This window comes from Agelaius tricolor, unplaced genomic scaffold (genome assembly GCF_023055355.1).
Source record: "Agelaius tricolor isolate 1412-34295 unplaced genomic scaffold, bAgeTri1.0.p SCAF_3, whole genome shotgun sequence".
NCBI lineage: Eukaryota > Metazoa > Chordata > Aves > Passeriformes > Icteridae > Agelaius > Agelaius tricolor.
The window spans coordinates 18,732,650-18,757,691 of record NW_027269263.1 but is presented as its reverse complement, the minus strand read 5'-3'; the positions used below and the strand labels follow the sequence as shown (position 1 = coordinate 18,757,691).

General features: G+C 42.8%; 1 protein-coding gene across 14 annotated transcripts in view; it reads left to right on the top strand.

The window, feature by feature from the left end:
• Window positions 1-25,042, top strand: part of RBFOX2 (RNA binding fox-1 homolog 2) — a 171,221-nt gene that overhangs the window by 28,420 nt on the left and 117,759 nt on the right. For 11 of the 14 annotated variants that reach the window (XR_011678544.1, XM_071422753.1, XM_071422771.1 and 8 more), the window contains exon 2: window positions 7,048-7,098. The exons of 1 other annotated variant lie outside the window; for it this stretch is intronic. Coding sequence is in view for 12 of the 13 variants with exons in the window: in XM_071422753.1 (XP_071278854.1) it covers window positions 7,048-7,098 (51 nt within the window). In the remaining variant the exon portion in view is untranslated. Of the gene's footprint in view, window positions 1-7,047; window positions 7,099-16,870; window positions 16,986-19,804; window positions 19,861-25,042 lie in introns of those variants that run through there. 2 more of the 14 variants (XM_071422763.1, XM_071422766.1) reach the window with 2 other exon arrangements.

Genomic DNA, 25,042 nt, shown 5'->3' with positions numbered 1-25,042 from the left:
TTGCACATTTAAATTACAGTAAATTAATGAAATCTCATCTCTCTTCAATTATATTTGAGTAGCTGAAAACATCCGTTGGCTCATCTGGAAAATGAAAAACCTAGCTGGAGGAAAGGCTGCTTCTGACCAGAGAGCTGCTTCCATTATTCAGGAAAAAAAAGTCAGAAAAGAGTCAGCATTGTCATAAAGAATATGTATAAAATACTTCAATTTTAGCTGTGGAAGTGCTTTTTGTGTATGAAAATCCCCTTTCTCGGCAGCATTAGACTTCTGTACTGTAACTCCATATGGACACTGTCAGCTTAAAGCCTGAGTACACATTTGTAAACTTGTTGCATCATGAATATTTTAACAGACCTGAAAGTATTTAAACTTTTCTGTGTGGTTTGGTCAGATATGTATTTATCTGTGTTTCATTCTGCAGCCTCTGCTACACCAGTCAGTTATTCTTCCTATTGTATGCATATGATTTCACAGAAAAGAAGTGCCAGGAGAGTGGAGTTAAGAAAATACGTATTTCAAAATACAGAAAATTGCACTGACACCTTTGGGTGGCATCACTGGGGCTCTATTCAACGGGGATGCAGCCATCCCCAAATTGCCCTGTTCTGTCTGACCACCTTATGGGCTTCCCTAGCCTACTGCTCCAGACTATTCAAACTCTGGTCAGGGCAGGAGACTATTTTTATTAATCTGACATCACTTTCCTTTCTTGTCTTTACTGTGTCACTGGGCTTCCCGCCCGGGGAGCCTCTGGCAGGCCTGGCCTTCCTCCAGCTGGGCTCCGCCGGGGTCCTGCCCCTTCCCGATGGCCAGGCGGAAGGGCTGCGTCCCACAGCAGGCTGTGGGCTCCGTGGGTGCCATGGCCCTGGTACAGGGCTGGGTGTCCAGCTTTGTGGAGCTGAGAGGCTGGAGTGGACACCTGGGACAGGAACCCCCTTATGCTATGGGGCTGGGGTGGATGAGAGGCTGCAGGTGGGAGCTGCATTCCCTAGAGCCCTCTGAGACACCATGGACATGGCAGCACGGGAGCTCTCCTGCCCCATCCTACTGGCTCTGCAGAAAACACAGGATTTTTAGGATATGGGGAAGTCTGGAGCAGGGTGGGGGGGGGGGCCTAGGCCGGAGGCTGCTGTTGCTGCAGCAACAGGGCCAGAATTCCAGGAAGGAAGAGGGGCCGGATGAGCCTCTGTCCTGGCCTCTACTGGGCTCAGAGTGGGGAGCTCGGGGGCGCTTCTCTTCTCTCATGAGCACCAGGTCCCTTCAGCCAGAGCCCTGCGCTGGCAGCTGCACCCCTGCTTCTCCCTCCCTCAAGAAGGGGCCTCAGCCATTGGGGTGGGTGTCGGAAGCCAGGGCTGTGCTAGCCAGCATTCTTCCCAGTCATCAAGGGCAGCTGTGCACAGTGTATTTGTTGTGGTGGCTTTTATCAAAATCTCAAGCTTTTAGTCCCCAAATACACTTAAAAAAGGGGGGGGAATAGGGGAGTGGATGGGTGAGAAGTGGGTGAAAAGTAAAATGTAAGTCCTGCTACTTGCATCCAGCACATTGTACAGGTTGTTGATGTCAGGGCACTAACAAGGAAGCAAATAAATGGAAGGTCTTCTCTAGATGATGTCTGTGTCTCTGCACATGTGGAAAACAGCCAAAGCCATGAAGCAAGTTTAATTGAAAGTGAAGACAGCTGAAGGGAAGCATCCCATACTATAGACACAGTTATTGGTGCTGCAGAGTGATTAGCAAGAGCTGTATATCAAATTAGGATAAAAGTATCGAGGGAGAAGGGTGACATTAAGATCCATTTAAAAACTGCTTGGTTCAGTTTTTCATTAATAATTGGTAATTCACCCTTAGATGCTACTTTCCCCATTAATTTTATCCAAAAACAAGTTGGGATAGGAGACAGCACACACAGTTGAGGAGGCACACTGAATGCATCAGATACACTTGGACAAAGAAATGGTTATTTCCTTTTTGTTTATATGCAATAATTTGTGCAAGTAAGGATCTTATAAAGAATTGCCTATTTTCTTAGCAACTGATAATAAGATCAAGGCATTTACAGTTTTAGCAGTGCTCTGCCACAGTTAAATACTAAAAAGCCTTTTTCAAGACAATCCCCCCAGCCGCTCCCCCTTTCCCCAGCACAGGATTTCTGTCTTTCCTGTATGCAAGAAGTAAAACAAAAAAGGTGGTGAAACCACTGGGCTGTGATGAACAGTACTGGGATTTCTGTATGGCTCATGATCTTTACTTTTTCGCAACTGTCACTTTCAGATTAATAGCTTTGTAGCCAGTGTTTTCAGCCTTTTTTTTTTTTCTTATTGTGAACATCTTATTCACTGTGCTCTGAGAAAGTGGCTTCTGTTTGTGTAGTACAAGTCTGATAAATGTGTAGCTTGTGCTATCTCATCACTTCAAAATCCCATTTTGCTTTTGGGAGGAACAAGTAATTTCTTGTTGCCTTTTTTTCATTGCTCTGTGTAGTCCGAGGGTTTCTGGCTTTCTCGCTTCTGGTTGCTTCTTTCCAAGCTACCAGGTTGCTGCACCAGCCGTAGCTCTTGGGGGCAGCCAGAGCAGAGACAGATGAGCTGTTCCTGTGAGTTTTGCTGCTGCTGTTCGCAACCCAGCAGGTGGTTATGGAACTTGAAAGGACTACATTAACCTCACTCCACTTATCCTGGCATTGTCACAAAGCAGGAATGCTGCAGATCCAGGGAAGAGATTGCTTGGCCATGTTTCTGAGATTATCTTTGCAATGGAAAGGACTCAGCACTTCAAGCTGAAGCTTGAATTCAGCAGGAATTGATTTTCTGGCTGGGGGAAGTGTGGAGGAACTCACTATAAGCTAACGATTCCTACGAGCAAAGTTTTAATCTGCAGACTCTAGGTTTCATTTGGCTATCAGGAAAGAGTTGCTGATCAGGCCTCAGAGATTGTTGCATCTGGCAAAATGGCAAGTTGTGATGTGAAATTGATTGATTCTGGGGTCAGGTTAGTCCAAAAATAGGATGATTGCATTTTTAAGCCAAAATTTAGTTTTAATTTTAGGAAAGGGGTAGAACGACTTTCAGACCTTCCATTATGTGTTAGAGTTGTGACATTTTCCATAGAGGAATGACTTTATTCCAGTCCTTTGAGGCCTTTCATAAGTTAGTGCCACCTGCAGAGATGATCACTTCTTGTTGATTGGCAGTTTCTTATGTTTTTAAGATGTGTCTAATTCAGCAGCTCTTAGAATTTGTCAAGTTGAGTGGTATCAAAACTCCCAAAAACTCCAAAGCCTGGCTGTTCTACATGTGCAGGAGGATCTACTTTGAGCTTCAGTCATCTGCAAATGACTGCACTGAGTTTATATTCTGACCTGAGGCAGTATCTGTGACTTGCAGTTTGTGGCAGACCTTACTATTGCAAGTGCCAGTGGAAAAGGTCTTGTGTTTGCAAGGCTGGGAAATGAAAGAATGGGAAAACTTTGAAATAAATGGGTGGTAAAGACTTAGTGGATTTGACTGAGTTGTGACTTTTATCCTGTCAAATCTAGTTGGCCTGCACAGGGGCTGTCACTGGGGTACAGCCACAGTGGTCACCCATCCTATGGAAGTGTGGAAGCTCATGTGTGAGATCATCAATATGGTTTGAATAAAATCTCAATATGTGTTGCAGAAAGCTGATTTCTGGTATTAGCTTCCAGTTTTATTCTCCCTACTCTAAAGCAAATTGCAAGTGCCTGAGAAATGCCTTTCAGTGGTAAACAAAGTAATGAAACATCCCAGTGGCAGTTTGATTTGATTTTGCAGGCTAGTGCTACCTAACTCAATTTCTTTATGAATGTCTGGCTGCATGTTGGCATCGAAAGCGAATGTAATTGGCAGGAGGGAGCTGTGTGAAAGGGATGGAGTTATCTGGGGATTCCCTCTCCCATCAGGCTGCTGCCAGAAGGCAGAGTCCCTCTATGTTTGTGGTGGGTACTTATCTGTGTCAAACCTTCCCTCTCTCCCTTTTCCACTTCCATTTGGTGAGATTAGTTTTGTTCATGTGCAGTCAGAGGACAAGATTGAGCTGTATCCCCAGCCTCTGCTGCCTTAGATTTCCTACTAGCAGGGGTTTTCTGTGTGGATGTTGCTGGACTGTGCTGTTCCAGTTGCAGGAGTTTAACGCTTTCACTTCTTGCTCTGTTTACTTTTCAACAAAAGCAAACTCCGTATGGAATAATCATGCAGCAGGCCCCAGATTCACCATTAGTGACCTGTAAAATTGGCAGCACTGGAGATTATTGGCAGGAGACGGTTTCCCTAGGCGCTTCCTGCCTTCTCTTGGGGAGTTAAGTTCAATTAGAGCAATGATACGCACAGCAGGGATTTTGCAAAGAGTCCAGTACTTGGTGGTAGCATTGCTGTATGAAAGGCAAAGAGATATCTTTGGCCTTTTTGTGACCTTAGTGCTCCAGCTGCTGCCCTCTTTCTAACCTCTGCTATCTCAGAACTCTCACTAATGTAACACTCTTTCACGTCTTCTTTTGCCTCCTGATGCAACCATATTCCTCAGACATTACTAGTCTGCATTCTGTGAGGTTTGTCCTTCAAAAAACAAAGTAGAGATTGTGGGATGTGGGGTATTTCCCCCTCCATTCAATTCTTCTTGTTTCTTTCTGGCTTCTTACGTATTGTGGACTGCCCTCAGATCTCTGTAATCATCTTTCTATTCACACTTTTGTGATTTTCTTCTACTTTCGAAACTGTTCTGTTTCTAGCTGTGGTTTCTTGGCATCCAGGTTCTGTGATTTCAGGAAATCCCACAAAGTTCAGTTCTGTCTCTTTTCTGCCACAGCCTTGTGATGATAGTCCCTCTTTATTAGTCCCTTATGTGAAGAACATAATCCTGAAAATAACAATTATATTTTTCTTTCTTTATTGTAACTTTCAGCTTGCATTCACTGCCCATATCCTTAATATCCGTAAGGGCAAGTTGTCCATTAGTTCCTTATTCTCTGTGTAGAAATCTTTCTGGTTTTGAGGGTATTGAGAGAGACTTGCACAGGAACTTGTGTGAGATACTGACCTTGCAGGTGTGTGTATAAGTACTGTTAAAAGCATGCCTGGAATAGTCTTTCAAGAGAAGACCATCTCTCCTGATATAGGGTGGATGTTTATGGTATTTAGGCATACATTGGTAAACTGCAGTTTGTGGGATAAACAATCACAGTGCTTATAAGGTGTACTTACACTGAGGGAGAAAAAGACTAACTGTACATTTCCATCACGGTGTTGTTTGTTCTTACTTAAGTTCATAGTTTAAACTTTGAATGATGTTGTAGTTGATGGTCTCCATTTGCTTCTTCCAATTTCTGTGGTTTTCTTTCTTTTTCCGAATAGTTTGTGGAGTTTTGTGCTTAACCTGCTTTCTGGCTGCTAGTATTTGAGAAGAATGTGCTCACACAGTGGCCAGCCTAATTAATTACTGTTAATCCCCAAAAATTGGCTGCTAAAAGTTTTGTTGTCCTTGAAGCTTTCATACTGTGCATGCTACTGTAGCATGAGAGCATGAGGAGAGGGTGATTGTTTCCTGGCAGGTTTCCACAGAGAATCCCCTGTGTAGGCTTGACGTAAAGAGGAAGAGAGGGAGGATGGATACAAACTTTAAATAGCATTGCTAGTCTCTGCGCTGAAATAATAGCACCTTGCTTTTCAGCAGGAGTTGTGTTAAATTGTGTTTTGTGCAAACTGTGAAATTGTGCCAGTGGCCACAGGCTGTGTGTAGGGTAGGAGACCTCTCTCTGGTAGGAGCTGGCCTTTCACTCAAATGTCCCAGCACAAAACTTTAAACATCTCAACAAAACTTCTTTCCTGACAGTAATTGTACATTCCAGTCAGCTTCATGCCCATAATGTATTTGCTTTTGACAATTTGAGATTGTTTTGCTGTGTTTTGTCAGGGCCTCTCTCTCCCTCCTCTCCTTCCCCAAGAGCTGCTGGAGAAAGTGCAGGGCTGACTTGAGTTCCTCCTCAGAAGTCATAACAGGAGATAGACTTAGAAAGTGATTGTGGAGGGTGGCTCTTTCCTTTCCTTTCCTCCTCCTCCTGCTCCTCCTCCTAGCATTCTGCTGGGAGTTGCTTGTGAATGCACAGGGGTACCAGGGTGGAATTTGATACAGACTTTGTCTAGTTTAGTTTATCCTCTGCTCAGACAGAAAGGCATGTGTGTGCCCTTTCCCCATTCCAAAGAGGATGTGTTGGAGGGAGAGGAACCAAAAAATAAATTTAGAAACAGAAATAAATATTTAGGAAGTATTATATTATCTTAATCCTCACTGCACTGCTAATCCTCACTGCACTGCACTGCTAAAATAGAGATGGGTCTGGGAATTTCATAGAGAAATTCCAGAAGTGTTGGAGGTTCATGTATTGCTGCAGAGAGGATGATGGAGCTGCCAGTATGTGACCAAATATGTGGGCTCAGAATCCCTTCTGGGCTGAAGAAATGAGGCCTAGAGGATTGATTTCCTGTTGGGAGTGTTGAGATATTGTGCAGGCTTACTGGGGTGTTTGAAGTTATATTGACTACTTTTGAACTTCATATTAAACTATTAATATTGTTTTGAAAAGGAAAAAATATGACACATTTACAGCTAATGTTTAGGGAAACATTTCTTCAAGACTGGGCGAGGTGCACAATAGCTTCTGTAATTTTATGTTCTGTTTTTTTCAGTTTTCATCATAATAAATGTGTTTGCATATCAAAAGTTTTTGGAAAAGGACCAATATTATGCATAACTGATTTTACAGAGGGTAGAGTAGGATTAGTTTATGCTTATTTTATGGCTTTGATTTTTTTTTTCCTTCTACACAATTTGGCATATGAAAAATGCCAGTTGAAAATAAATTTTAGGTGTATTGGCTTACATGGAAAAAAGGAAGTTGGCAGAATACTTTAGCTCATTCTTCCCCCATTTCATGCAGGGTCTTGTCTTTGGCTGAGTTAAGACAGGCCTATATTTCTTTGCTTTCTATTCCTCGAAACTCCTACATTCACTCTTTGTTTTCTTGTCTTGCAGAACGAGCCTCTGACTTCAGGTTATCATGGCTATCCAGCAAGAGACAATCAAGTAAGTGTCTGATTGCAGTAAATGTATGTGTCCCTGCATCTCTGTACACTTAGGTGTGTTTTGTCTGACAGTTTCCTGGCTGTCATGTTATGGGGTGAAAATAGTTTTGTTCTGTTGTGGATTGTTTGTGGAGACATATGTGATTAATTGACTGGGGTTTTATGGCTTCCAGCAATATGTGGCAAGGTGCCTGGTAAAGGGGTTAAATATCATCCATGTTACTAACAGCTCAGGAAATTCTTGATACTTAAAAATGTCACAGCTTAGAATCCCTGTCCTAAGCTCCCACTGTATCTCCTCAGTGTTAATGAATGTAGATGTTCAGTGCCAGTACATGCTTGGCCCTGTTTTATACTTACTGCTGTAATTCTGGCATCTGGGGAGCAAAACAACACTGAGTTTTTGTGAGAGTCTGCTTTGCTGGTGGAGTAGGGAATGACACATCCTGTTGGGTTGTTTCTAATATCTGTGAACTTGTCTTGCATTCCTTTCAAGTCCTGCAGGGCCCCTGCCCCTTGCTCTTATTCAGGATGTGTTCCTACAGTAGATTTACAGCAGTAAAAATTACACTGTTCGGTGCACTGCATCTGTAAGCATTCTCTTGCCTCCTGACAGAAGACAGAAATCCCAGTTGATGAATTTGCACGATGGAAGGAGGAGATGCTTTGGAACAAATGAAATTTAATGGTTGTAAGATAGAACTGTCACACATTAAATCTCCCTTCTTAGAATGAAGTTTTTTTCAGTGTTCTGCAGTGCTACTGCAAAGCAGAATATGAACCAGTGTAGCAGGAAATTAATATGCACGGAAAATCAATAATGCAGCACATTTCAGTAATGAGCAAATAACAAAACCAAAATCAAATTCTTTAATACTCTCAGGTACTGCTATATAAAGAAAGTGATTTTCATCATCTCTTGATGAGGTCTGGGTATATGTAATAACAGCTTAATGGGAGATGTTTTTAGGAAGGAAGTGCAGCATAGTGCAGCCTCAGCAACTGAAGAGCTTAAATCTTTGGTGCTTGGTATGCGAGTATGAGTTTATAGGAGGAAATTATTCAGAATGTCTTCTGGGATATATTAAATTGTTAACTAGCACAAATAAATACTACACACTAGGATGCTGTGAGAGTTGTGTTCCTACGCTGTCCAGGCTAAGTGAGGTAAGCTAGGCTGTGAGGCAGAGCCAGTCAGATCCTTAAAGTGGCTCATATCTTTTGGCTTTCCCATTCTAGTAGCACCTTCTGTACGTTATTTTGGTGCTTCACTTTACCTACGTGTTTAGGGGTGTTTTGATACCTACCAGTGCATCCCACTTCACAGGTTTCCTCTTTTTCATCCCATAAAAACTCTTCTGATTTGAATGTCCAGAGCTATTATTGCTGGCAGATTGCTAGATCAGCATAGATGGGCATGGGAAGGTATACTACACCCAGGATGTGAAATGAGAATTACAGCTTGGGCAGCCCTGGGGAGCTCTATATGGGTGAGCACGGGGAGTAATGAATGCTAGCAAGTGTGTATGTATTTCACATGGCAGATAGCTTTTTCTTGGAGGACAAACAGCTGCAGTTTAACTTGTGTGCTTTCATTTAGAAAATGCTTGTAAAAATATTTTTTGGCTGTTTTTTGTTTAATTTGGTTTTTCTACCTGCTCTCTATGACATTTTTGATCCGTAGTAAGTATTTGTCCTTCTGTCTTGCTTGTGTCCCTGAAGCAGCTTAAATTCAGATCTGGTTTTCACTAATGAGGTTTCAAGGCTTTTAGCTAATCTGATTGCGAGCCTTTAACTTGATAGCAGCAGAAAAAGAAGTCTTCTGTTGCCACAGGCTGGGGCTGGCATGGGAGATCAGCAATGGCTGATCCATCACCTGCTTTTTTGCATTGGGAAAGGAGGAAGTGATGTGGGAATATGTGTAGGGGTCCTAACCTTGTAACAAAGTAATTATGAGATACAGGAGCAATTGTGTTGGATTTCCTCAAACTAGGAGCTGGATTTGAGCTGGTGAGGGTAAGTCAGTGTATCGTGCTCGTCCCCATTGCACTACTTTACCGTAAGTATTTGTACTGTGGTTTTTTTCCCCACACTGTTTTCTTAAGGAGAAGTAACAAAGCAGAACTCATTTTTAGGGTTTTTCATCCTGTGACCACAGTAGTCAAATTCTGCTCTTTCTTTCACTTTATGTAGCATCCTACTCCTCCTTCATTTGTTTGAATGCCTTTTTCATTCCTTCAGGCTCTGAATGCTGTTAAATTGCTGGCTGCAAACCTTTCACTGTGCTGTTTTTACACCCTCTAGTGGTTAAATCATACCCAGATGTTCCAGATTATTGGAGTTTTTATTCCTGCCAATGGAAATGTGTGATTGCTTTGAGTCCTCACTTTGGCCACTTGGGAATGCTTAGGTCTCAAGAAGAGAGTTTATTTTGTATCTTTTCCCACGTATTGAAGCATTCTGTTGTCACCATGCATGAGCAGCAGTACTGAAACAAATGAGATGGGGTTCATGTTGAGGCTCTTTCCCACAGAATTCTGGTGTTGTGTGATTGCTTTATGATAACCCAAAGCTCTGGGTGGTTGTGCAGCCCCCTTGTTCCTCCTCTGCCCCACCAGAGGGCCAACTTGCTGGACTTTTTGTGGTCATAGGACCCGGGGAGCATGTGTGCTAAATCATTATTGTATAAGTTAGCCTAAAAAGGTGCTTTCTGTTTCTAGTATTGCACTACTAGATCTATGTTACACTCCTGTAAGGAGCTGGAGAGCTCTCTGGGACTGTTCTCAGAATTCAGGGTTTGCTCTGTGGGTGCCTAGTGGCCATTCAGGAATGGCAGGATACCCTTTCTTTTCCCAGAGCTAGGCTGATGGCAGGGACAAAGCCCGTGGTAAAGGGAAAATGACAGAACATTGGTGTAACATAGTGTAACATTGCTAACTGAGATGAGAACTAGGTCTTTTGGTGAGGAGAGCTTATTCCCTCGGGACTATTCAGTTTTTCAGCCCTCTGTTAGGTCTGCCAACAAAATGGTATTTCTCTTTTTGTAATGCAAGCACCTGCCTAAAATGCAGTGAACCAAGACTTCTTTGCTTCATTTCCCGAGCTGTGACAAACAGCTCTGAGGTACTTTGAGCTGGTCTCAACATGGAAAATGACTGGTACAGCTACACTGATACAGCTTTTACATACAGACAAACTCATCAAGAATACATATTCTTCTTCCAGAAGGCTGTTGCATGCTGACTGTGCCAGCTCATTTTATATATAGCCAAGGCCTATATTATATTGCTCTAGTGCTTTTCATGTCCAAGTGTATTAGACATGATGTCTGAGATTTGTTAGAGTGCCGAATACTGGCACTTCCATGGCAGAATTTGGCAGCTGCACAGAATAATTTTGTTCCCCAACAGGAAGCAAAATGAGCAAGAACACCTTGTTTAGCTGCCACTAAAGGGAAGAGAGGAGGAGAGAGAGTTTATGGAAGCAGGAGGTAATTGCACACACCAGAACTGGGTCAGGATGTTAGAGCTATTATACCTCTTCTGTTATGGAAAGTGATCCTCAGCTATCACAACGGGTTAGGATATTGGTTTGAAGCCTCTTTTAAAAGCTTGTACTTCCCTAAGTACAATTCTTAAATCAAACTGAACCATTGGCTTGGTGCTAATGTGGTGGAAACATCGTTACCTATCACAAGTGACATTTCCTTCAACAGCTTAATTTCAGTGTCTGATTTTCCATCTGAGCACTTGCTAGGCCTGACCTCTTGTTCTCCTGTATGTAGATGAGGCTGCAGCCCAAGGTAGTGGCTGCCTATGGCAACTGCTAGGAACAGCTTTATCAGTATCCTCTCAGTTTTGAGTTCAAGCTTAAGGTGAAATGCTGTTAAATCCTCTCCAATTGTCAGCCTTTCCCCTGGCTCTTCACTCCCTTGCTGCATTGGAATATCTGACGGGGCATCGCCGGCTCCAGGCGGATGTGAGCGCTGCCTTCTCTGGGCCACAGGCTGGTGAGGGGAAAATGAGCAGCAGTGGTGGCAGCCTGTGAGAACAGGAAGCCTCCCCGTTGCTTTTTTCCCTCCCTGTTTGTTTTCTTTGCCCAGTCCTTCTGATGTGGGGAGTTTGGCAAGGAAGACCTTCATCCTGAGATGTGAAGGGTGTGTGAGAGCTCTCATGGGGAGGCAGGACAGCAGGTCACTGGGCTTCCTGTTGGAGCTGGCTGCACAGAGGCACTGCTGCTCATTGGTGGTCTCTTGGCAGCAAACAGCAGGGATCTCCACACAGAATTCAGAGGGGGAAACCTGTCCTCTCTCATTTGTGTGGTCTGAGACTCCTTTACCTATCTTTTCTTCTTCTCCATTATGTGGATGAAGTGTGAATTTGGGAATATTGCCACAACTTGATTAGCAGCTAAGTGGCACAGCATTGATTAGTATATCCACCCAAAAAAATCTCTTGATTTAGTACCAACAGACTTGAGATGCTCTTGCCATGAAGCAAACAAAAATGTCATCCTGGAGGAAAATGGTTTGGTCACTTGTTTGTTTTCACTTGTACCATAATAGCACCAACCCACAGTCTCTAGTGCCCTACTTGGTCATCTTTGAAACAAAGACTCACTGTCTCAAAGTTCAAATCTAAGTAGTCTTCCTGAAAAGTTTTAGTTTTTAATTTGCTTTCCTCCTAGTAACTGACCATGAAAATAAAACCTCCAGTGTGTATGTTATGTGGCTCTGTAACCTGTGAGGTGGTGGCAGGGAAGTGTAAAGTTATTCAGAAGCTAGAAAGGAGCATGATTTGTGTGGTTTTGGGTTGTTTGTTTCTTACACTCTCCGTTTGAAAAGTGTATTTAATACAAATTATTAAACTCAGGGGCAGAGAGAGGTTCTAGAGAGGCTCATATAAAGTCTTAACACCTTACTCTGTGAGTAAATAGCCAGGACAAAGATCAGGAAGCTTCTGAGATCCTCCAAGTAAAATGGAGAAGACCAGGCTTGGTGTTCCTGGTAGTTTTAAGGAGTCCCTCTTGGCTTGAAAGCAATTAACCTGAAATCTGGGATGGGACCAAGCTAATGAGGGAAAACTACACTAAGCACTTTGCTTATGTTTAAAATTAGGTGGACTGGGGTAAGTCTGCCAAATCTGCTATGTCCTGGCTCCTACAGCCCCTCTTCAGGCAAGCAATGAAGTGTTTCCACACTGTACTGGACAGGACTGAAGGGATATTCTACTACTGATTTACCTGCAGTATCCCATAGAAAATAATGAGCTTCATTTCAGAGAATGTAGTCTGGGCAAAAATGTCCAATGTATTCAGGAGGTGAGAAGCATCTCTGAGGTGGCTGCACACAAAGGGGTTCAAGAGTGTGTAGGGGGAGAACTGCTGGGATGTTACTGCATCATGAAGCTATGAAGAGTTTGGGCCAGTTCAGATGTGCTTATGGAAAGCCATTTAACACTGCAGGAGGGAAGGAACCTGAGAAGTCCTTTACCAGATTGCATCCCACGCTGCTTAAAACTCACAGTACATTCAGAAGGTAAAAACGTGTTGAGAGAGTGAAGAGAGTTAAAACAATGTAAATTGTGGTTTGTGAGAAGGAAGATAGAGAACAGAATGTTTAGCTAAAAACTGAAGGAGGAGTTGGTTACAGATTGAAGTTTAAACAATTAAGGATGAGTTGGAAAAGCAAGATCTACTGAGATTGATCTGGTGATGCATCTCCCCTGAATCCAGAACTGTCTTGGTCAGGCACTTGCTAGATCACTTGAAGCATGAAGAAGTGGTTCCTTGTTTTCTCATGCCAGACTATATCCCTAAGATGCTGCAAGAAGGGGGATTAAAAGGGGGTTAAAAAAGTTATAAGGGGGATTAAAAATGTTGTAAGACACAAACCACCAAATAGCTTAGCTTGTTATAAACCTTCTGAAATTTCACTCTGAACCAAGTCTCTGTGCTTGTATTAGCCACATTTCCCCAAATCTCTCCTTTCCTTTGTTTAGCTGATTTCCTAGCATCAAACCCCTTAAAGAATACAGGAAGCACAATGTCTTGCAGTTGACATGAGTCTTGCAAGTAGATCACTCTGGCTGTATATTTATTCCCCTCTTCCCTCATGTCTGCTGCCTTTCTGATCTCTGAATAGAAGGCACAGAATCCTTTCCTTACAGAGCCCTGAATACCTTCCAGAAACATATCTAGCAAACTCCATTGCCAGTGCATGCCTTTCTCATAATCAATAACAAAAGATAATAAGTAACCACGTGAAAAAAGTTGTAAGAGAAGAAATAGTTAAGAAGTGCACCTAATTCAGGTACATGGGAAGACTTCCTCGAAGTAAGCTCCTTAAGACCTATAAACAGCTTCTCAAGGGAAGTAACAAATACCTTGCTGATGAATAGTCTGGCCAAAGCTCTGGGGTTGTAAGGCGTTGGCAGGAAATGGGCTTGCATGATGTAATACAAATTCCTTTCATGTTTGAGTCCTCTGATTCAAGCAATTTCTCATCTCTGCTTAAGGGTTAAGGAGAGGAGATGTGAGTCATCCTTGGGAGATACCAGGAGACCACTTTTTCTCTTGTGGTGACCATATGAGTGTTATTCCATGTCTTATCCTGGAGATTCCCAAGCCCCTCAGTTCCTTTGGCAAGAGGGACAGCATCTTGTTTAGATTTTCCCTTTTGAATGATTACGCCAGAGTGTGGCATGTGTGTTAGAAGTAGTCGGGATCAGTTGTAGGACTAAAACCAAATGGTGCAGAGAAAATGGCCTGTTGATAGCTATGATATCCTATTGAGGGCATGAAAGCAGCTATTCCGGGTCAGACAGAAGGTCTCTGCCTTCCAGTGTTCTGGCTTTGACAGTGTCTAATAGCAAGTACTTAAAACAGAGGGAGCAGCGCCAAGATTTGGGGATACTTCCCCTCTGCTGTGCTCTTGAAGCAATCCTGTGGCTTTGGGATTTCCTGGCTATAGATTTTTATTCTTTTTTAAAGTCACCTGTGATAGATTTTTTTCTTTATTGAATTTCTCTAAATGGTTTTGGAGCCTGCCTAAACCTTTGGCATCCACAGCATCCTGTGGCAACAGCTCCCTACTTTAGGTGTTTTTTATGGGGGAAAAGTTCTTCTGTACATCACTAACTTAAAATTGAGGTGGTTTTAAAGCTCTTGGATGAGGGGAAGTTGGGGTCCTCAGCATATACATATCTATCTATCTATCTATCTAGATATATATATAGATATATAAATGATTTTTTTAAAACCGCTTGAATAATACCTGTGCAGCTGTTATTTCTAGGTACCCAGAGGTACCGCAGCGCGTTGCTGCCGGACAGCCCGTGCTCTTGGGAGCCAGGGCTCTGTGCTGTGCGGTGCCCCGCGGGGCCGGGCGGCGCTGGCGCTGCGCTGCCGGGAGAGGGCTCTGTGCTGTGCCGTGCCGTGCCGTGCCGTGCCGTGCCAGGGGGGTGCCCCGCGGGGCCGGGCGGCGCTGGCGCTGCGCTGCCGGGAGAGGGCAGCCAGCGCACGGCCAGCCCAGCGCTGCCCGGCCCGGCTCGGCCCGGCCCGGGCCCGCCGCCTCGGGTTGCCCCGCACAGCACAGCCCGCCGCACGGACACGGGGGCTCGGCCTCTGGCGTCCTGCAAGGGTCTGGGGGTGATTCCTCATAGGTGCTTCTGGAGCGGCTCTTCTGGGCGAGGGAAGTTGTGTTTAGAGGGGTGGGGAGAGGGCAGCCCCTTCGTGCGTCCTGTCCCACCGTTTGGTGCGCTGAAGAATCACAGTGGAAAAGGTTTCCACAAAAGCCTTTAATCTGTGAGCAGAGGCAGATCCAGGAGGGTCGTTGGAGGAGGAGTGCTCATAATAGCCTTGCTTTTAGAGGGGAGCCTAAGCAGGCACTCTCCAGGCTTTCCTGGCTTGAGCAGGATCCTGGCCCGAGCTGGTTTCTTCCAGAGGGAGGGCTGCTGCCCAGCACTGCTGGCACTGTGAAAGTTGGTCCCTCCTTTGGGCATGCAGAGCTTCCGTGGTGGGTTTTCCCCAGCGTGTATTCTGCACATCATGAAATCGCACAACTTTCAAGTGAATGAAGAGCATGTGCGTGAATAAATATTATTCTTGCATCTTAATTTTTTTAAAGGTGCTTAGAGATCCCAAGAAATTCAATTGGTCAGTGCAGTTACAGAATGTGGAAAGATGCTGGGAAAGATCAGATGCTTATGGTCAGATCCTTTACTAAAGGAAATTAAGCCAACAGCAGACATACATTGCTAATTTTTAAGGGCTAATCATGTCAGATCAATTTTGTTTTTTTGTTTGACATGGCAGCAGGCCTGGCAGACAGAGAAAGCTACTGGCTTTGGACATAGTCCCACATGACCTTTACATAAACTAGACAAATGAAAGGTGAAATTAAGAAGGGGCTGAACACCTCATTGGAAAACCGTATGTGGAACAATTATATCATGCTTTTCTGTGTGTGTGTGTCTGATCTGGAGTCTTAACGTGGTCTGGCTTGCCTGCTCTGCTGTTCTCTAGTGCTCATCAAAATTGAGGGTAATAAAACAGTGACTGAACATATGTATGTGCAGGGCCTGGCAGCCTTTGGAAGATAGGATTAGAAATTGGAAAGATCACCGTAAATTCCAGAAATGCCCTGAAATCCAACAATATGAAATTAAATAAAACCAAGCAGTATTAACAAAAGGAACTGTTTATGCAGTATAAAATGGAGGCTAACTGGCTAAGCAGTAATATCCAAGGAAAGATCTGGGGTAATAGGAGATAACAAACTGAGTATGTGGTGCTGGTTTTTGTAATCTTGAAAACCTGGAATGCATTTCCAGGTGTGTCAAGTAAACTGCAGAAGACAGTTATTCTTTGCAGCTTAATACAGCAAGTGGAGCACTGTGCCTACTTGTACGCACTTCAGGACATTACACAGGTGAAATCTAGAAAATGTCCAGGGAAGACCAAGAAAAGGAGGCTCAGGGAGCCTGACATAATAGGAAAATACCAAGCTTGTTCCTTCTTTTAAAATGGACAGAATAGACAATATGGAGGATGGGGATTGATTATTTACTATGTCCATTGAAGACAGCTTAATTGGTATCAAGAAAGGCTTAAATTGGATATTGTGGAGTAAACCAACATTTTCTGATTCAATGTAGTGAAGTAGTGGAAGGGTAATTTAGGGGATCAGAGTTCCAGTTTCTAGGAGTCTGTAATAACAAGTTAGGAAATTCCTGATGGATGTTTGTCTAAACATACTCTGTGCTGTCCCTGAGCATGGAGGACCTCTTGACTCCCCTGTCCTGCGTTTGTGTTATTTTGTGACAGTTAAAAGCCAATTGTTAGCACTGACATTATTCCACAGCCACATGACTGGTCTTTCTCTGTGGTTGTAAGATAGGAGGTTCCTCTGCTCCTATATGATCTTGAAAGTGCCCAAGATCCTTTCTTTGTGACAGCTGCCTCAGCTCTGTTTCTTCCTGAGCATCCTTATTACTCAAATAGTGTGGGGTATTCAGCATCTCTGAGTCAGTCCTTCGTTTTGTCTTAGTAATATCTGCTGTGTATGGACCTTGGACTGGTCTGATGTTTTGATTTCCCTGTAAGCTCTCTGGTCAGATTTCCATTATGAATGTGTTTAGAAGAGAGATTGTTATTATTATTTTTCTTTAATCAACATAAACAAACCTGTCCTTGCTACCATACTTGCATGAAGAAAGGACTGAGAGGATTGAGGAGGAGCATTTGCTCAGGCTGGGCAGGGAGCGTGCCTCTGCCTGCCTGCGGCTGGGATCTGCACCTCTGTGCCTTACACCAAGTCCGGCACGGCTTCAGCGGGACCCCGAGTAAATGAACGGGATTGCTCTCTGTTCTGCTGGCTTCTCCTGCATGGTGAGTGAGCAGCTCTGCATTGCCTGGGGAAGGATGCTGTGTGCAAGCAGCCTACCTCAGCCAGCTACGCAGATGCTCCTGAGACTACCTGGTGGATGGAAGATGGTTTCATTCTTCTTAGTATTAAGGGAGAGGTATTTCCAGCAGTAGCATAATGTTGCTCAGAGTAGGCATTTGCCAGATGGTTTCAGCTCCCCCGAGGTTTTGGGATGTGAAGGGGAAGGGGCCAGGAACACACTTCTGATTCATTCCATTAGTAGATTAATCGGCACTGTCCTGGCTTAATAAGTCTCTTAGATTTCCCAGTGGAAATGGCACATGTAATTCTGCCCAGGTCACGCTCTGCACCCCTGCGTTGGAGCTTTCACAGCAAGATGCTGTGCTGCCGCAGGCAACATCTGCAAAGCAAGACTGGGAGTGGGAGGGGGCAGGTTTTCTGGTGGAGGGAGAGGTGAGAAAAATCTTTTTAGTAGAAACTGTTAAATAATGCCTGTGGGAGTGAAATAGGTTGTGAGAATCTGCTTGAATTCTGCATTTTGGTGGGGACATACTTAAAAAATATTGGAGTGATAATTTGATGTTAGGAGGCTTTTTTCCCCCCTTCCCCCCTTCCATTCTGTATTAATTGCCAGCTAGATTGCATTTTCCAGGAAGTCTGTGATTAGAGGACAAGGGTGCTCTTCCTGATAAAGGTCAGAGGCTGCTGTCTCCAGAGGCTGTTGATAAAATGATGAGATCTGTCTCATGGATTTTATCAGAAAACCTCAGCAGATGCTGTGCTGCTATTTACCTGGGGGTGAGGGCAGGCAGTCCCCCATGACCCGTCTCTTCCCACCTCTGTTTCCAAAGGCCAGCCACTTGTTCAGTGCATTTAGTTGCTGCTGCTGCCCACACGAGAGGTTTGTAGCTCATGGAGTTTTAGGAGGAATCTGTGGTTTTAACTCTTGCTGCCTTTGGATTTCAACAAACTGCACTCTGATGTCACAGGAGCATCAATCTGGCTTGCTGCCAGGCCCTATAAAGATTTAGCAATAGGATTGCATCTCATGAGACCCACTGAAATTCCTTTGCAGATGGATTTTGTTGAGGAGACACTTCAGGTACTACCAGCAAACACGTCTTCTTGTTTTCTGGTCCATTGTTCCTGCTGCTACACCTGGAGAGCATGGGCTACCCTTTCTTACAGGTCAGGAGGACAGCAGCGGCTTACATTGACAACAGTTTGATCCTCATCTTTATTTCTAGGGCACCTGTCACCCTGGCTCCTTGCCATGGTCTCTCTAAGCTAAAACAGTGCTGCTCATTTCCAAGTGCTTGGAGAACAACATCTTGTTTTCCAACCATTTATGGCAGCTAGCTCCGATCCTTTGCGGGGTCTGGAGGAAGACTGACAGGGGCCAAAGGAGTAAATGTCATGAGACTCGAGCTTTCTGTTGAAAGCTGAGATAGAGATATTTTACATCCCGTGGTATATGTAGCCGGATTTAGGCTCCTTGGTATTTCCAGTAGAATGGCATTTCAGAACTGGGAGCTGAACTCTGACAGCAGCGTTGTCCCCAGTTGCTGTCAACTTCACCCCAGACAGAGAACTGCTGTTTTTCTCGAGCAGCTGCTGCTGCAGAGCAGAGTACGGGAAAAATGATCGTCACTGAAATAATTTGAAATAGACAGATAGAGCCAGCCATCTGAATTTTACTCAAGAATTAATCTAATCACTGTGTAATATGTTCTTACTGGTTTATCCTACCTAAAGGGCAAAGTTAACTACATTAAGCACAATTTGGAGCATTTGATTTCCTTCAGACTTAGACTTTGGATACAGCTGACTATCTGTGTACGAATTTCGAGGTTTCTGGGCGTCTCTAATCCAGTTTGTAGTGACATTACCATTAGATAACCATAGAAAGGCCTTTATCTGAAAGGGAAACTGCATTCTTCAGGTCGCACAAGGATGAAAAAAGATTGTTCTGGTCACTGTTGCTTTCTGGAAATTTGGGAACAGGGAACAATTTAATATATTGTTGCTTTGTTATCCAAGTGTGTAGTTTCTCTAGCAGTTACAATACTTATCAGATGGCATGGTTACACTTCAGAGCTTAAATCTGGATTCAGATAAAATAAGACTATATTGCATAGAACCTAGGACACAATAAATGCATGTGTTGACTAGCCATAGTTACTTCAAACCATTCATTTCATCTAAACTAAGTGAGTTGCTACTCATTCAGTCTGTCTTTATTAGAAAGGGATTGGAAGAATAAGGAGGCTGCAATTAATACCTAATGCAAGAGTCTGATTTTGCCAGGATTTGATCAGAAAATGCAACAGAATGGAATTCACAGTACTTTTTCTTTGGGTGTGGGGTTTTTAGGTTTGCTTTTTGTCATGGTTGCCTGTCAGAGAAAGAAGGGAAGGTGGATGAGCCTTAATGTGAGGTGTTTGAAGGTCACAGTATGTGACCTCACAGACTGCAGTGATGCTGAATATCAGATCTATAGCCAGGCTGCTCCTACAAAAGCCAAAATCCTCCTGATTCAAGTACAATCATTGACACAAATGCCAGGTTGTTGGGACATCCCATGTGACAAAATGTGGGTGTTTTCAGTACTCAGTGCATGTGAGATCTGTTAAATCATAGGTAGGTATCTATCTGTATGCCTCTTGGAAGTTCCATGTTAAGTGTATACACTGAAAAGACTTTGAAGAATAGATTCTCTCTTGTTTATAAAGTGGGAGACCAGTAGTGCAGTCAGTCTTTACACATACACGCTTTTCTAAATAGTCTTAAGCTCATAGCTCCCTTAGGGACGAGTCAGATGGAGGGAACTGTTTGCTGCAGCCATGAGAGTAATCCAGCTAGATGGTGGTGGCACAGGTATAGTTAAAGAGTGCTTTGCTCAGAATGAGATCAGAAACAGAATTGCATTTCTGAAAACTGACCTTTGCTGATCATTGTGAATTGAAGTTGGGGATATTATATTCTATAACTAAAATTTTCCGGTGGCTTTTCTGTCATCTCAAAATCTTTCTCTGTTTTATATCTATTTATACCTCTTTTCTTATGCTTTATTAATGCCTTTTACATTTGAACAGTCTGCTATTCCTTTATGTGGCTTGACAACTGCCAATACCCCTGTAGAAATATTTTGCTTTTAGTTCTGCTAATGGCGATTTTGCCTGGGTTTTCTTACTCCCGTTATGTAATGGAAATATCTGCAGTCCTTAACACGTGTGTTTGGTCTCTTTCCACCCACCCATACTTATCACAGGTTGTGTTCCACCAAAGTCTTTTAGCAATTGGGTTTTGTTGTTTTTCAGGAGATGTCATTCAGTGTTTATTGGTGTTAGCTCTTCATTAGCTGCAGTAATTCCTTTCTTCTTTGCTGATTATATCCTTGTGCCATTTCCCACGCTGAAGCCTTATTTCAGGCATTCAGCTATTTTGTCTTCATTAGGTACATAAGGCTGCTAGGGAAAGCCATGGATTTTTCTTCTTCTTAGAGGGTCAAATGAAAGAATGTTATTTGAATAAAAGAGAAATAAGAAATAAGGCATCTGTGACGATAAGGATAAAAAAATGGGCAGATTGTAGTATTTGTTAGCTGATTTTTTTCCCTCTCATAGGTGTATTTACAGTTTACTTTAAGGATTTATTAGTCTTTGAGTCTCTAAGTTTAGGAGAATGCATTTTATACCCTTAAAAAGGGACATTAAAACCCATTTTTTAACTCAAGCAATAAAGGATAGAATTTTATTCCTCTCTCTAGCAACTTTACTATCCCAGGATTTGTAAACTGCTTTCTAAGCCATAGTAAATTAGATCCCAGCAGTACAGGGCCTCTGTAGATAAATATAGTAGCCATTATACCTTGATATAGTCATATTGCCTAGGAAAATACTACTGTTATTGAAAAGGAATTTGCTCAGGGCAAGAAGGTATCCATTACTTCCTGAATAACTCACTAACATTGTTAACCTTCCTTTGCACAAACAAGCCAGGAGGAGTCCCTTTCTGCAGGATGGTATTACTCTCCATCTGTATTCCCATTTATTATCAACAGACCTAAGCCAAAGTTTCAGCATATTAGTAAATGCCCCTGTGGTCCAGGCAAGAGAGCTATGCTCTGTCTTCTCCTTTACCTTCTGTTGCAATACTTTCATCTTCATACCCTTTCTTAATTTCTGGCATGTTGCTGTGCTGATTAATCGCTGATGCAGTGCAGCCACTTGACATGGTAAACACAGAGACAAAAAAAATGGGGCAATGGTGCTGCAGCTTGATTGATAAGGTTTTGGAAGCAGTTTCCTTCTTGCTACCTGAAGTCTCACACCTTGAATTGGATGCCATCAGCTTCAGTGCATCCTTTGGTATAACTTCCTCTGTGGACTGTGAAGAGATGAGTTGTTGATGTAGGAGCTGAGCTGATTTTTTTTTTTTTGTTTGTTTATGACTTCCTCTTCAGAATCCACAGCCACAGAAACACCCTGTTTAACACTGACAAGTCTAGGGCAGAGAGAATCTTTCTGCCTTTTATCAGTTCAATTGGATATTGTACTCCTGATTTGACACTAAAAATAGACTTCTGTTGGAATTTGATGCTGTGTAATAGCTTTCTGCTACTCCATGGAAAAACTGAAGGGAGATCAACTTTTTTCCCTTTATGAAGGTATTAAGGCAGTTATTAGCTAACTGAGCTTTAAAAAAGTTATGTTTAAATACCAGAGTTGGAGCTTACTCTGTTACCCTCTTACAAGTACCTAAGTATATTTGTTCTGTGCCAGTTCAGTGTGGACTTCAGACTAGATCCTTGTGTGATAGAATGCAGAAGAAACAGCCTGAAAATCAGGCCTAGGGTGGCAACACAGCAACAGAGAAGCTTTTTCTTCTGTAGATGTTCAGCCAGCTAGATTCTCCTCAGAAGATATTGGAGGATTGCAGACTTCACTCCTGATCCACCACAGTAAGGCTGACAGGTATAATTCATGGAAATTCCCACTTGGCTGCCCAACTCATGTTTGCTATATCCTGGGAGTGGCTGCATAGTCATTCTGTTTCTGCAAATGAATGCCCAAACTGGAGCTGTGAGAATTCCTTACATCTAAATGTTTGCATGCTCTTCAGTGTTTAACTTTGAATTCTCTGGCTTCACAATTTAGTTTTGTTCATGTGGGTGTTCTTGGTTTTAATTTAAAAGTGTATTTTTGGGAACATGTTTTCAGTGAAGTACCTTTCCTAGTTACTAAGCTTTTTTCTCTTGAAGAATTGGCAGTGCCTTCCTGAATAGTGCTCTTGAGCATAGTTGTGAGGAGAGGAAAATCCCAAACAAACTCGAAAAAGCTTTTAGTGGTATCCATTTCTTTTTTTTTAACCTTATGTACTTGAATGATAAGCCTATGAATTGAGATCTCCTGAAGTTTATTTAAGGACTTAAATTTAACTACTGTGATAAGTCAGTAGCAGGACAGTCCTTAAAAATTGTTGGGTTTGTTTGCATGTCAGGGTGTTTTATTGTTTCAGGCTTTCTGCTTTTTGTGGAAGATGAACTAGCCTTTGATAGGTTGCTTTAAATAAGTAATCTCTTTTCTGAAGCCTCTTGTTGTACCATACATGCAGAAGAGAAAACAGGGAATCCAGTTTTCAGTAATGAAATGGGTTGCTCTATAACAAAATGTTGGGTTTTTTCTTGTAATATGCCAGTGTTTGGCTTATTTGCTTGGCAAAACATCTGAGAGGAATTGTGGTCTTTTTCTGGATGATTTATTGTATGCACTTTGTATTCTTGCTTCCTTTCATAAACAGGATAATGCAGAGTGAGGCTTCCTGTAGTCCTTTTGGATGCTGAGAGGAAATCTACCTTGTGTCTCAGAAATTGTGATAATCACAGATAATCCAGCATCCTGAGCAGAGGCAGTCTCACAAATGAGCAGTACTCTGCCGCCAGGGTAGTCCCCAGCGGCACCCAAAGGAGCAAACCGACCTCAAAGAAGATCCTCTTATCTCCATAGGAACTGCATGTGTGCCCAAGGCTGCCTTCTGTGCCTCTCCCCAGATAGCTTCCAGCCCCATCTCTAATCTTCTTTCAAAAAACCAAAACAAACCCCAAATAAAAATCAACCAATCCAACCAAATAAAACCCCCCAAGACACAAGGGATGCCCAAACCCACGACTAGCAGAGGTCTGATTCCCCTGTTCTCTCCCTGGGATCTTCTGCTGGAGTCAGATAAGCCATGGAAAGCAGCCACTGAATTGGAGAAATTTCCCTCTGGATGCTGTAGAGCATGTTGCTGTTCCAGTCTCAAGTTAGACCTTTTGTAGATGGTTCTTGAAATGTTTGCTGTGGTAGGACAATGATTGAGTCTTCATCCTCGGTCTGAATCCAGCTTCTGCAGAAAATGTGGACACAGTGTGGCTTTTGGCTGTGAGGAGCTGCTTTCCTTCAGTTTGAAATTAAATTTCCCTGTTCAGCCTTCTGCAGTCTCATTCCTTTAGCAGTAGTGCTGCTTTCCTGATGGAGTCTTCTGGTATGATGGGGGCTGGCCAAACTCAGCGAGCAGCAGCAAGGCTTTAATAATAATGGGCTGCAAGAAACATCTGCATTTGGTGTTGCCATTGCATCACAGTGGTGCTTTTGGCCTTATGGCAGGTTTAATGTTAGTGCTTGTAGTTAGGGCTTATTAGAGCTCAAAGTGCAGGTGATGCAGTTCAAAGCAGACTGCAGAGTGTCCACATTTCAATATGTCCACAGCTGTAGTACAGTTAAAACCCACTTGTTATCTGGTTGCATCCCTTTTGTTTGCAAGCTTGAGCTAGATAAGAGAGCCACAGAGCTGTTGGGTAGCTGTTGGAACATCTTCCTTAGTTACTGTTGGAATGGAAGGCATTTTGTTATCACAGACTGCAACAGCTGACTTTTCTCCAAATATAGAACAGAAATACGGATTGAATGCTTTGGCTCTTCCTTCAGTATTGGGAATGTTTCTACCTTTTCCCCATAGTAGCGGATCAATGCAGTTGCTGGGGTTTCTATTCTTGAGAAGCTTTAAAAACACATTATCATCTTCCAGCTCTGACTATGGATTTTACCTCCTGTCACTAGGATTCCCTTGTAAATTTTATTTTTTCCCTTTCTAATTTCCTTTCTATTTTCTTCTCTCAGCTTTTCTTTTTTTTCACTTGCTAGAATATATACAAGTGTTCAAGTGCGGGGATGTGACAGGGAAGCCCGAAAAGCAATCTGTCTGTCTAGGAAAAATGTGCCACTGTACCTCTGGTCCCACTCAAGTGCTGAGTATGTATGTAGGTGCATTGGTTTGGTCTCTATTCTCCTTGCACATATCCAGATGCAATTGTCACAATCACTTTAACTAAGCTACCGCCAATTTATATTTTTACAATTGATTGCTCTTTTCTGTCAAGATGGAATCTAATATGGACTTACTCATTTTCAATGTAACACTTCATGAACTAAGAAATTGTTTTCTCTAATTTAGCAATCTGGAGGGTGTTCTTTGATACCAGCCCCACTATGCCTCCTGCAACTGTTGTCGCATTAGAAATTCCAGCTGATCAGATGGGATTTTCCCTGTGTTATGAAGAGGTGCTCATCTAGCCACTCATCCTGTGTGCTATCTAATATGATTTCAGTGGCGTGTAGCAGACACACCAGCTCGTACCATTTCTTGAGCTTTATCTGCTAGAATGTTAATCCACGAGCATTTGAAATCATACACCTCTGAGACACAGTCAGCTAGAAACAGATAACAACTCTTTGAAACTGTGCCGTGCCCATTCCCTGCTTGCCCACTCAGATCTTTCCTAAATAGGCTAGAACTTTCTGTAAATTATTTTTTAAGCATTTGTCTTATTTGAAACTTATATGCCAGCAGTATACTTGGGTTGAGCTTATGCACATAACTGAGTAGTCACAATAATTCTTGTATGTAATTAAAGCTTTTGATACTGGTACAGAAACAGGTAGATTTTTTTTTTCATTTTTCCCAGTGTCTCTTATTTTTCCAAATTTCTTTATACAATATTAAATAGGTGGTTACTTGC